A 12,578-nucleotide genomic window follows, 5' to 3' on the forward strand; every position below is an offset into this window, starting at 1 on the left:
TCTTTACATTGCTTTTAAAACTAAGGGTCCATTTGTTTAACGCGTTGGGTCTGTCAGTCGGATAACGGGTGTAAAGTTTTGTATAGTAATATCCTCGATCGTTCGCAGCTGGGAGAGCCCCGCGTTCCGCATCATATAGGGTGAGCTTATTACCCCTCAGGCCCTCGATCACGTCTCCCGATCCTTAGTTCAAACTTTTGAAATATGAATATAAAACTCTAATTTTTATGAAGTAAATATCATAAACTATAAAAGAACAGATCATATAATTTATATATTAAATTTTTAGATATATACCATCTAAAAATTTATATTTATTTATTTTATATTTAAATTATATAAAAAAATCACTACATGCTTATAATGGATTATGGTTGAAAATGTGATGAGAAGTTGATGCAAAATGTGATAAGAAGTTGATGCAGTGAACTCCAAGCCGCGAATCTTGGAAGAGCAAAGCACATATCTACAATGGTGGTGGTGGATTTGGTAGAGTTCTCGGAGGAAAGCTTCGACCCCAAGCGATGGATCAATGCTGCGCTTGATTCACGGCACCCTCAGGATCCCATCGATCACTTTCTTTCAGATTTGGAGGAGAGCCTCCGTTCGTCTTCGGAGAAGATCGCCGATTCGCTCGAGCGAGAAGGAGTTGATGCTCTACGCCGCGTCCCCTACGCCTGCCGCGAGGCCATCCACCTCCGTGACGATGCTCAGGCCCTCCGATCCGTCGTCTCCTCTATCCTTCTTAAGCTCAAGAAGGTTTTACCCTATCTACTTTTCCCTCATCGTTAGTGGTTGGTGGATTGCATGTTCTGATTCATTATATAGTGAAATCTAGTTAAAGGTTGAAATAAGGACAAACTGAGTTCATCTTTATAATGAATTTAATTTTTTCGTTGCTATGTTTTGTGAAGTCCACTTAGGGCTTATTTGGTTAATTGAAGATGACAAGCAAGTTTTAGAAAAGTGGTGAAATTGGTTATATCCATCATTTGGTTGGATTTAGTTCCTATCCAACATTGATTTCAAACTCAAAGCTCCTCAAACTCTCTCAATCTTAATGATTATCATTTTCTAAAACATGTTTTTTTAGAAGATTTGCATACATAACACACAATTTTTATGTATTTACATATCTAATGCCTAAACTTTGATTTTTAAATGTATAGCACTTTACAAGACAAAGCAACCAAATGTGCACTTTATGATACTGTGGTATGGAAGAAGCTTCTGCGTTGTAGTTGAGTTAACCCAAATCTATTTAGTCTATTTATGTTATTAAGTTTCGGCCAAACAGTTGTGTGTGCTCTATTTATGCTTTTTTAGTAAAACAACCATGGGACTCCAATAAGCTTTGATTTGTATGTGTTTTTTTTAAGTTGAGTAGGGCTGCGAGAACTTGGATCCTTTTGTTCCAAAATTAGGTTATTTTTTTATGTATATAATTTATCATATCTTAAACACTACCATTGTCGGGTCCTAGGCCTCACATGCGAAAATGGAGGGTTGCATTAGATAGTCGACAACCAACGTAAAAAATTTATCAAAAAATTGTGACATGAAGCTTTTAAATCTTTGTGTCAATCTTAAAGCGTCTCTTGGAAGTGATATATTATATGACCTGAATTAAGCGATGAGTGTGTAAGGGTCGTTGCACCGACGCCTGAGTATAGTGTCATATTATAGACAAATGCAAGCAAAGAAGTTAATCCATAAAAATAATATTAGAATATGAAATTGAAATATAGGTACTCACATAGGTAAAATGAAATTAGTATATATTATGATTCATAGAAATATAAATATCTTATGCATCTAAGAAACTAAAGGGTTTGGAAAAAAGTTAAGGAGATTGATAGATTAGGTTTTAAACTTTGGTATTCAGGTAGGAATCATGCTAAAAATGGTGTAGATATAATTATATATAAAATTGAGGAAGATAATGTTGTATTATAGCTCTTAAGTTTTTTTATTGATAATAAGCTTTCTAATATTATTAGTGCTTATCCTCCCTAACTAGGTTTGGATATATGTTCAAAAGAAAAATTTTGGAATGATCTAGAAAATATGTATAAAGGATATATCTTGAAGAAAAAAAAATTATTGAAGGTAATCTAAATTGACATGTTGGTGGATTGGTAGAGGATCTGAAATGTATTCATTGTGGCTATGATTTCGATGTGACTCATGAAAAAAATTGAGTCATATTGAATTTTCTTTTAGCTTATGATTTTGTTGTTCCTAATATTTTATATAAGAATAGATATTAACATATTATCACTTATAATAATGGATTTAATAAAACATAAATTGATTTTTTTTATGAGAAAAATAGGTTGTTGAGATCGTAATGATTTTAAGATCGTTCAAAGTAAAAATTTAAGTACTCAACATTAATTATTGGTTATTTACTTTAAGATGAGGGATTGAAAGTTTAAAAAAATAACTAAAATAACATATAATTAGACGGGGGCAGTTAAAAAACACGAATAAAATTATTTTTATGATTAAATTTGAAGATATTAAGATTTGAGCTATTCATGAAGAAGATAATATTATGCTGAATAAAGTAACAAATATTATTAAGCAAGTTGCAAAAAACATGATTGAAAAATCAAAAGGAAAAAAAATATGAATAAAAATAGTTGGTGGTGGAATAATAATGTGCAAGAAAAGATAAAAAAAATAAGAAATTTTTTTATAAAAAATTTTTTAAAGGGAAAATTTTGGAGAATTGAGAAAAATATAAGGTGATTCGTAGATATTCTAAGAGAATTATTTGTGATGCTAATAATTCTACTTTTAATGATCTTTATAATGGATTAGATACTAAATAAAGTAAAATATTTATATGTATAAACTAGCCAAACATAGAGATGAGAAAAATAATGATTTAGTTAAAGTAAAGTGTATTAAAGATGAAAATCAAAAAGTAATTTTCTTATATGAGAATATTCCACATAGGTGGGTGACATGGTTTACTAACAAATTCAATAAAGATTGTGAAAATACGATCAATTTAATTGATCTTAATATTGTAAATAATAATATGGTTTTTTATTTTCATCTTCGCATCAGTAAAGTATATGTTGATGAGGCTTTAAAAAAATGATGTGTGGGAATCCAATAAGATTTGATGACATTCATGTAGAAGTGTGAAAATGTTTGGAAGATTTGAGAATTGGCTTACTAAAATTTTTAATATTATTTTAAAAATTAAAAAAATGAACGATGAATTGAGAAAAATTCTATTAGTTCCTATTTTTAGGAATAAAGGGGATGCCCAAAAGTGTCTAAATTATAAATGAATTAAGTAAACGTGTCAAATATTAAAATTATGGGGAGAGTAATTGAACATAGGTTATGACATGTTACAAAAATTTCTCAAAATCAGTTTGGATTCATAACGGGCAAGTCTACCATTGAAGCTATGCATTTATTGAGAGGTTTGATGGAATAATATTGAGAGAAAAAGAAGGATCTACATATGATTTTTCTTGATTTAGAAAAAAATTATATAAAACTCCAAGAGAAGTACTTTGGAAAGTTATAGAAAAGAAAGTTGTTGATATTTCATATATTCAAGTCACTAGAGATATGTATACTAGAACTATTACTTGTGTTCGAACACAAGGAGGATTGACCAAGTATTTTCCTATTTTGGTTGGATTACATCAGAGATCGACTTTAAGGCCATATCTTTTTGCATAAAAGTTATGGAGGCTCTTACTGGACATTTAGAAGAGAATGTAACTTGATGTATGCTTTTCGCTAATGATATCCTTCTTATGGATAAGAACTAGAGATAGTTCAGGAAAAACTTGACTTATGGAGGTCAACTTTAGAGTCCAAGGGTTTTGTTTGAGTATATCTAAAACTAAATACATGGAATGTAATTTTACTAATAGTAGATCTAGTGGCTGAGTTTTAATAATGGATAATCTTAAATGGAGTGAACATTTTTGATATCTTGGATCTATTGTTCAAAATGATGATGTAGATGGGGATGTTATTTGTAGACTTCAAGTTTGATGGTTGAAGTGGAGGAAAGCATCCGGCCTATTGTGTGATAGAAAAGTGCCGCTTAGACTTGAAGGAAAATTTTATGAGATGGTAGTGAGAACCGTAATAATTTATGATGCAAAATGTTGGCCTATAAAAGAGAAGTATAAAATTATGTGTTGTTGAGATGAGAATGCTTAGATGGATGAGTGGTTTTACACTAAAGGACAATGCAAACCTAATATATCCATGAAAGGGTTGGAATAACTTCAGTAGTAGGCAAGATTAGAGAGAGTTTCCTTAGATGTTTTGCTCACATTAAACATCGACCATCTGATGACCTTGTTAGGAGAGTAGATGTTTTAGATTTGACTTATGCTAATAAAGCTAGAGGTAGACCTAAAAAAACTTGGGCATGTTTTATAAAAATGATCTTAATTTATTAGAATTAAATGAAAATATGACACTGAATAGGGCACAAGGGAGAAAAAGGATTCATATAGCCAACCCCACTTAATGGGATGAAGGCTTTTTGTTGTAATTCATCATTATTATCAATTTTTTTTTGTGTGGCATCTCATTATTTATTCATACACGCCATATCTTCTCTTTCTAACAATATGAAATTCTGTTGCTTGGTATTGCAGGATTAAATGGGCTGAGTTTCCTTGTTTGTTTCTTTAAATTTTGTTAATTTTTTTTTAATTTATATCCATAGAACAGTACTGGCCTGTTCAGTTGGTTTATTGCTGTTCCACATAGGTTTGTTATTGTGATCTCCCAAAACTCAATGGCTATGCGATAACAAGCTTATATTGGTAGCTGAGTTGCATTTTAATGTCATATGGTTATTAGGGAAACTTTGTAATGAATCTTTTTCTTTTTCTTTTTTATGTTTTTTTTTTTGAGTTTTAGTCAATGTCAGATGGGTTTGTTTTGCAGGCAGACAGTATATCAGCCGAGTCTGTGGCTGCTCTTGCAAAAATTGATATGGTAAAGCAACGTATGGAAGCAACTTATGAAACATTGCAGGTAACTTCTACTTCAATCCGGTAACTTTTTTCACCAACTTCTTAGGTGATGCTTTTATCTCTTTAGTCATGTCTTTTAGCTTTCCAAACTGATTAATTAACATTCTTGAAATCCTGAAAAAAAAAGGATGCTGCAGGCCTGAAGCAGTTGAGTGCAAGTGTTGAAGATGTCTTTGCTAGTGGAGATCTTCCACGGGCTGCAGAAACTTTGGCTAATATGAGACATTGTTTGTCTGCTGTTGGCGAGGTATATCCCATTATCACTCATTTCACATTTTTAAATTTATTATTGATAGTTTATGTATTGAACCACATAATCTTGGATGTTATTATCTTTATGAGATTATTGTTTTTAGGTTGCGGAGTTTGCCAATGTAAGAAAGCAATTGGAAGTCTTGGAAGACCGGCTGGAGGAAATGGTTCAGCCTCGCTTATCAGATGCTTTCACACATCGTAAGGTTAACATCATTATTCCCAACTGTCTTGTGCTTGTGTTTTGCTTCTAAATTTGGATTCCTAATAGTATAAGAGAAAGTTATTTGGGATTTTAAGCATTTAACATTGTGAAAAGGATTGATTAGGTTGAAGCTGTACAAGATTTAAGACAAATTCTTGTTCGAATTGGAAGATACAAGTCATTAGAGCTATATTACACTAAAATGCATGTAAAACCCTTAAAAAAGCTTTGGGAAGACTTTGAACACAGGCAATCTACCAACAAGCCTGGTATTGAGAAGCATGATGAAAGGCGCTTAAGCATTGCAGAGTCTGCAACAAATTCATCCTCTATTTCTTTCAGCAACTGGCTTCCTAGTTTTTATGATGAGCTCTTGCTTTACCTTGAACATGAATGGAAGTGGTATGCTAATACTTTCTTTAAGATTTTCTCATCATTTCTAGTAATAAATGTTATTTGACATAGGAACAAATTTTTGATGGCTTGGCTTGTAGTATCTTTACACGATCAAAACCAGACTGCTTAAATACCAATTTGTTAGCCACATTTGAAGTTACTCTTTAGGAAGGCCGTAAAATAGAAGCTCAAGTTTTTGAAAGCTTCTTTTACATGTGATTCAAAACAAAACAAAAACCAACTGCAGACTCATGTTCAGACTCGAATTTAATTTGAACCCAGATTTGATCAACTTATGGAATTCATATTTTGTTTATTTTAATTTTATTTATATTAGGTAGAAATCACCCTTTTGGATAGTGTTTTGTTAAATTTCAATTAGACGATGGAAAATGTTGTTGTTATTTGTTTATTTATTTATTTGCAATTGAACCAAGTTGTTTTTATTGATTCTTTCTCAAACTTCTGACTTGTAGGTTTCTCTCCCTCATCCTCCCTGTCCCATATCCTCTTTTGATCTTTCTCATTTCTCTGACAAAAATTCTTAAGCTAATATGCACTGATATGGGCACAATGACTTAGGCACCATATGACACCGACATAGGACATGTAAATGCATTTGTCATGGCATTATAGTTTATCTAATTATATATCTTATAGTTTTAAAATAGTATATAATAATAATATAAATTAAATAAATGTGAAATAAGTCAAAATTTATAATATTATAAGGATGAATAAATAATGATATTTAAGGATGAAATTAAATAAATAAAAGATTATCGTACATTTGATAAATCATGATAGTAGGCAAACATAGTAAAAATTTATGAAAAATGTGAAGTACAATTAAAATAATAAATAAATAAATTGTAACAATAACTTCAATAATTTTTTAGAGCATTATTTCTATTTACATAATTTAAATTTAATTATTTAGGACGTGTATCAGACATGAGTGTTCTAAAATTTTTATGTTTTATTTTAAATTAGAATGCAGAAAATATTTTTGACATTTGCTGAATGGATGTGCATGTATGTATGTCAGACATATGTGGAACATTGCATATATATTTATGGTGAAGTGTCAACACATCGTAGTTTTAAGGGCAACTTGTTTCTTGGAATTACGTTTCCAATCGAGAGCCCTTTCCTCCTTCCTTTAAGAGAACAAAAACATGTCTATCTCAAGAGAAAAAAGAAAATATTAAGCTGATATACATTCATAAGATCTCCACCAATTTGATATCAAAACCAAACTTTTAAAGGTACAAGCTAATTCAATTCTAATCCCTATTAACCTTTTCACCCACATAAGCAAATTCAAACCCTTCACAAAACCTTGCACCCAAATCTCATCCCATTTGCACCTAGTCCTCCCCACCCCACAAAAAAAAAAAAAAAAAAAAAAAAAAAACTTATCCATAAAGTCAATGACAAAATGTAGCTTCCCTTTTACAATGTTTTAAAAAATCAAGAACCCTAAAATTTTCATCCCAAAACTTAGTCCAAAATTGTTCGATCCTCAAATCAAGTTGTGAGATTAAGGCCATGCATCAAAATCACAAGGGTCTATGGAGCGAAAACAATGTTGGAGATATTCATGGTGTGGACCTTGCATTTGGAACACTACCTATTTGTGGAGGTTTAATTATGTTTTGTGATAAGGTTTGATTTCTGAAGAACTTACAAATCTTAAATTAATTTACTTAAATTTGCTATGAAATGTAGTCATATATTACTTATATCATTATTTACCTTGATCACTTAGATATTTCTATCTTTTTCCTTCCCCAAAATTTGAAATTGACAATTGCCTTATCTGAAGTAGAAGTTTTTTTAAGAATTCAAAAATATGAAATAAACTTAGTTAGAAACATGTAATTTTATGTCAATTGAAGCTATTGCCTAAATTCTTAAAATTTTGAACAATTTTAGTTCTTATTGGCATAATAACATAAATGAAATTGCATTCTGGAAATTATCATGAAAATGACATAATTTTCTGCATTTGTTTGATCGAATTGTATTGTTTTACTCCTTGTTGCATACTTGTAAAGAATTGAAAGATGAGTTAGATGTCTTGAAACATTAAATTAAATTGCATTCTAAAATTATTGAAGTAATACAACATGTGTTTTTGGAATCTGAAATCATTGTGCTTTCTTAAAAGTTATTTGTCGTCTCTAAATGAAATCGATTATTTGTTGAGAATGAGCACGTAAATAATTATAGAGACAAAACCTCTTAGAGATGCTAACTTTGCAAGACTATCGGTTTATTTCTACGCCTGTCCACAAAATCTGATTTATTGTTGGTATTGTGTTTTCTTAAAAGTTATTTGTGGTCTCTAAATGAAATTGATTATTTGATGAGAATGCTAAATAAACATAGAGATGAAACTTCTTAGAGATGCTAACTTTGCAAGTCGACCAGTATATTTCTATATATCTGTCCACAAAATCTTACTTATTGTTGGTATTTGTATTTATTGATAACATATTAGAATTTTGAGGGATTGTCTAATCACCCAAAATGTTTTCATTGTGCACCTATAGTTGGTCGTCCTCCAGTAGTTCACCAATGACCTACTTGATATTTTTCTTGAAGTTGCTTATCATCCTCAGTTTAAGTTACCTAAAAATAATATTGCACATCATGACTTGGCCATTCTGATCATGGAGCTAATGATCACAATGATTCTTGTAAAAAGATTAAAGTTCATTATTTCTTATTTGATGGCATATGTGAAACATACTCAATCCGAGAATGAAATTACTCTGGTCACCCCCAATAATTATCCACTCAAATGCCCTATAATTAAAACTCCACAGATTCATTCCACCTCACCAATTTTTTGCAACCAACGTGGTGATTATATTCTTGACCAAAACATGAAAACTGTTTTCCCTTATCCATTCAATCTACACTTAAGCATATATAATGCACTCTCCTGAAAATTCTAAACTTACTAAACTTTGATCTTTCACATCTTCTTTATTTAAAAACTCATTTTCCGAAAACCCCCTACAATTCTGGACTTAAGTTGAGCCAGTTGCTATTATAGATCCGATTAATCCTTCAATTATTGTAAGGGTTTGTCCAATGAAATATACTTCTGAAGATAAAAAAAATTTCAAAACCAAATACAAGAATTATTAAACTTTAAACTAATTGAGGCTAGTGATAGTCAACACAGTAGTCCAGCCTTCTTAGTTATAATTCATAACAGATTAGAGGAAAAACAAGATTAGTAATTAATTATAATAAACTTAATGATAATGCTAAATTCGATGGCTACTCCTCAAATAAAGAAGTATTAATCAATCATATTAAAACGACCAAATGGTTTTTTAAATTAGATTGTAAATATGGATTCTGAAAAATAATGATGCATCCAAATAGTAGAGAGTTTATTGCTTTTAGTACACTACAAGAGCATTATCAATGGATTGTTATGCCTTTTGGTTTAAAAAATACCCCACAAATATTTCAGAGACAAATGGATACTATCTTTAGTGAATTATCAAACCTTTATTATTTAAACGTAGATGATATCCTGATATTTAGTCAAACCATCACCGAACACCTAAAGAATATAGCTTCGTTCTCTCAAAAAGCTCAGAAACATAGAATAGCATTAGGTAAAAGGAGAGCCTTCTTCTTAACAAGCACTATTGAATTTCTAGCATCTATCATAGATAAAGGTGCGAATTACAAGAACATATTTTAACAAAAATTGATCATTTTATACAAATAAATAATAAAAAAGATTTGCAAGGCTTTTTAGGATGTATCAATTATGCTGAAGCATTTATTAAAAATCTCTCACAATTAAGAGCTCTGTTACAAAAGAAATTATAAAAAAAATATGGTTTGGATTTGGGATGAAAATGATCAAAAGATTTTACAGCAGGTTAAGGATCTATGTAAAAATCTTCCTAAAGTACATTTACCAATCCCTGGTAATTATTTAAGTATAGAAACTGACAGCTCTGAATTAACATGGGGGAAATTTTAAAAGCCCGGCGTAATAATGCTGAACTTTTATGTAGATATAGTTCAGGTACATACACAAACACTGAACAAAACTATTATATTAATGAAAAAGAATTATTAGTCATAAAGAAAGCTATTAAGAAATTTGAAATATTCTTAAATGAATCATTTTTTTATTAGAACTTACAATAAAACAGATATTTCATTTATTAAAGAAAAAATCATAGATTCATTAGATGAGAAAGCTGGTGCTCTGTTTATACTTTTGATTTAGAATCTATATAAGGAAATAAAAATTTTCTAGCTTATTTTCAAGCACAAGAATTGTGCAGGAAATAAATATAGATGTTGAAAGTATGAAAACTTATGATATATCCAGCGAAGCTGAAGATAACCCTAATCTAGACATAAATAACTACTTAGAAATTGTTGATTTACAAATATGTAAATTAGAATACGAGATCGTCTTTGACAATACCATTCTAAAAGAATTATTTAAAGTAAAAAAATTATCTCCAGAGAAATAAAAGTAGATGAACTACTCTCGATTTCTGAACTAAGAAAAATTAGAAATTTTGTAAATCTCAAAATTACTAGAGAATAACCAAAAGAAAAAGCTTCTTCAGATACTAAATTATAAAATTTTACTGCAAAAGAAGAACCATCTTCCTTAGAAAGTATGCGTACATATGCTAAAATACTACAAGATACATCTACAGAGAAAATCAGAGAAATAACAGAAGAATGACAACAACTATCACTCTATGAGGAATGAATTAACTCTCAGATTTATTTTCATACAGCAGGAAAGTATCAAGTTATTTATATTTATGGAAATATTGATTTAGAACTTGTCTTAGAATTATACAAATGTGGTTTGATCCACATGATATATTTAAAAGATGAAAGTCTTCTAAAAAAATTATCGAAATCAATATTTGAAACAGTGGATACCTTCCACTATGTTGTCAAACATTAGAATTTATACATCAAATTATACCAAACTTATCCCGAAATAAAAATGAGTTATTTCTCTTATACAGCTTAGAATTAGTAGTGAGTTATATACTCCAAAATACAAACCTACAAAATTACTATTCAGAGATCTATTGCTGGAGACTTATATCAAATATGAAACGAAACAAAGAAAATTGATTCATCAAATATTTGGGTATATTATTGTTCCAAACAGTTATTCATATATAGTCATTGTAAACTGCCGACAAGGAAAATACATAAAATAATGCATAAAAAGTAGATCTCTATCTTAAGCAAGAACAACATAGCTGCCAGCAAAGAGGTCAAAGAAATATTTTGTTTGAAATTATAGAAAAAAAATACACATAACTATATAGGAAATATGAGATAAACACAAAGCCAAAAATAATGGAAGCCAGCTGTAAAGAAAGGAATCTGACATACACATGCCAACTTACCGAATTATTATCAACCAGTCTGAAAAGTAATAAAGAATTGAGTCACATATATCAATTATTTCATCCACTTGCAAAAAATATCCTCCACTTGCAAAAAAGATTCTCCACCATCAAGCACCCATTATATCCTCCACTTAACCAATGCGTCAGCAATGGCAAAAATGTATCTCTCTTGTCTATATATTTCTCTCTCTTCTCTTCTAAGGGGTAGACCGAAATAAGTCTGTCTTTCTCCTTCTCTATGCTTCTCCTCTTGTAATCTAATTATGTGTGTCTGCTAGTGCGGCTAAGTAAACTCTTCTCGTTCTATGTCTGTAAGTATATTTTAAAGTATTGAAGGTTCTTATGTTTTATTCCTTCAGTTTGTTTAAATAATACTATGTTATTTTGATTCAATATAGGAAATGAGTTAAAGTTGTGCTTTGATCCCATGAAGTATTTATATAGGGTTGTGGTTTGTTATGGATCTGAATGATCTTGTTGTGCTTTAATTTTCTTTAGAAATCCACGAAGAAAAGTATAAAATGAGGGAGATTTTAAGGTCAAACTCTAGAATATGAAGAATCAAAGTAAGATAATATTATGTTAAACTCTCAGATGGAAGCGTGATGGACCCGAATATTTTAGAACGTACAAATGAGAGTACCAAAGAATCTTACAATAAAATAAGAAAAAAAACTTATTCCTGGGAACAAAAGACTGTTTTGATATGTCTATTTTCTTTTGGAAAAGAAACATACATTATAGTATTCGTCAGGGTAAACATCTCATTGATATAATAAATGCACAAGGAAGAAACCGAATACCTTTACATAACCAACAAAAAAAAAAGACAAGATTTAGAAAGAATGAAAAACTCTAAAAAATATGTACATTTATTCTTTGGAGGGATTCAAATTTTAATTAAGACATACTTCCGTAAAGGGATTGATAGCCTTATAACTATCTGAATATACAATGATAGAATTATACATTCTAAAAAAGATGTCTTACTAGGAGTCATACAAGGAAACCTATGCTATCAAACTCTAATGTTTAATTTACATTCTAATTATGCGGTTAATATCAATGATCGACATTTAGATAGATCTCTTACACCATGACACAAATTAAAGTAAAATTAAGTGAAGACAGTGTTGTTCACAACATTACTTATCAAACCGCATACACATACAACAATCAACACAATACTTTAGCATTTAAACCACATATAGACCCAATTCACTTAGACCCTCTCTTTTCTTAGATAGGTCAAAC

At 30.2% G+C, this 12,578-nt stretch overlaps 1 protein-coding gene across 1 annotated transcript in view; it reads left to right on the top strand.

Moving 5' to 3' along the window:
* Positions 1–379: 379 nt before the first annotated feature.
* LOC110027780 (conserved oligomeric Golgi complex subunit 7) overlaps positions 380–12,578 on the top strand; it is a 30,804-nt gene continuing 18,605 nt past the window's right edge. The window contains exons 1-5 of the mRNA XM_020729333.1: positions 380–759; positions 4,945–5,034; positions 5,161–5,280; positions 5,390–5,491; positions 5,615–5,892. Of these exons, the coding sequence (XP_020584992.1) occupies positions 472–759; positions 4,945–5,034; positions 5,161–5,280; positions 5,390–5,491; positions 5,615–5,892 (878 nt within the window). The 5' untranslated portion in view covers positions 380–471. The remainder of the gene's footprint in view (positions 760–4,944; positions 5,035–5,160; positions 5,281–5,389; positions 5,492–5,614; positions 5,893–12,578) is intronic.

Source organism: Phalaenopsis equestris, unplaced genomic scaffold (assembly GCF_001263595.1).
Source record: "Phalaenopsis equestris unplaced genomic scaffold, ASM126359v1 Scaffold000445, whole genome shotgun sequence".
Taxonomy (NCBI): Eukaryota; Viridiplantae; Streptophyta; class Magnoliopsida; order Asparagales; family Orchidaceae; genus Phalaenopsis; species Phalaenopsis equestris.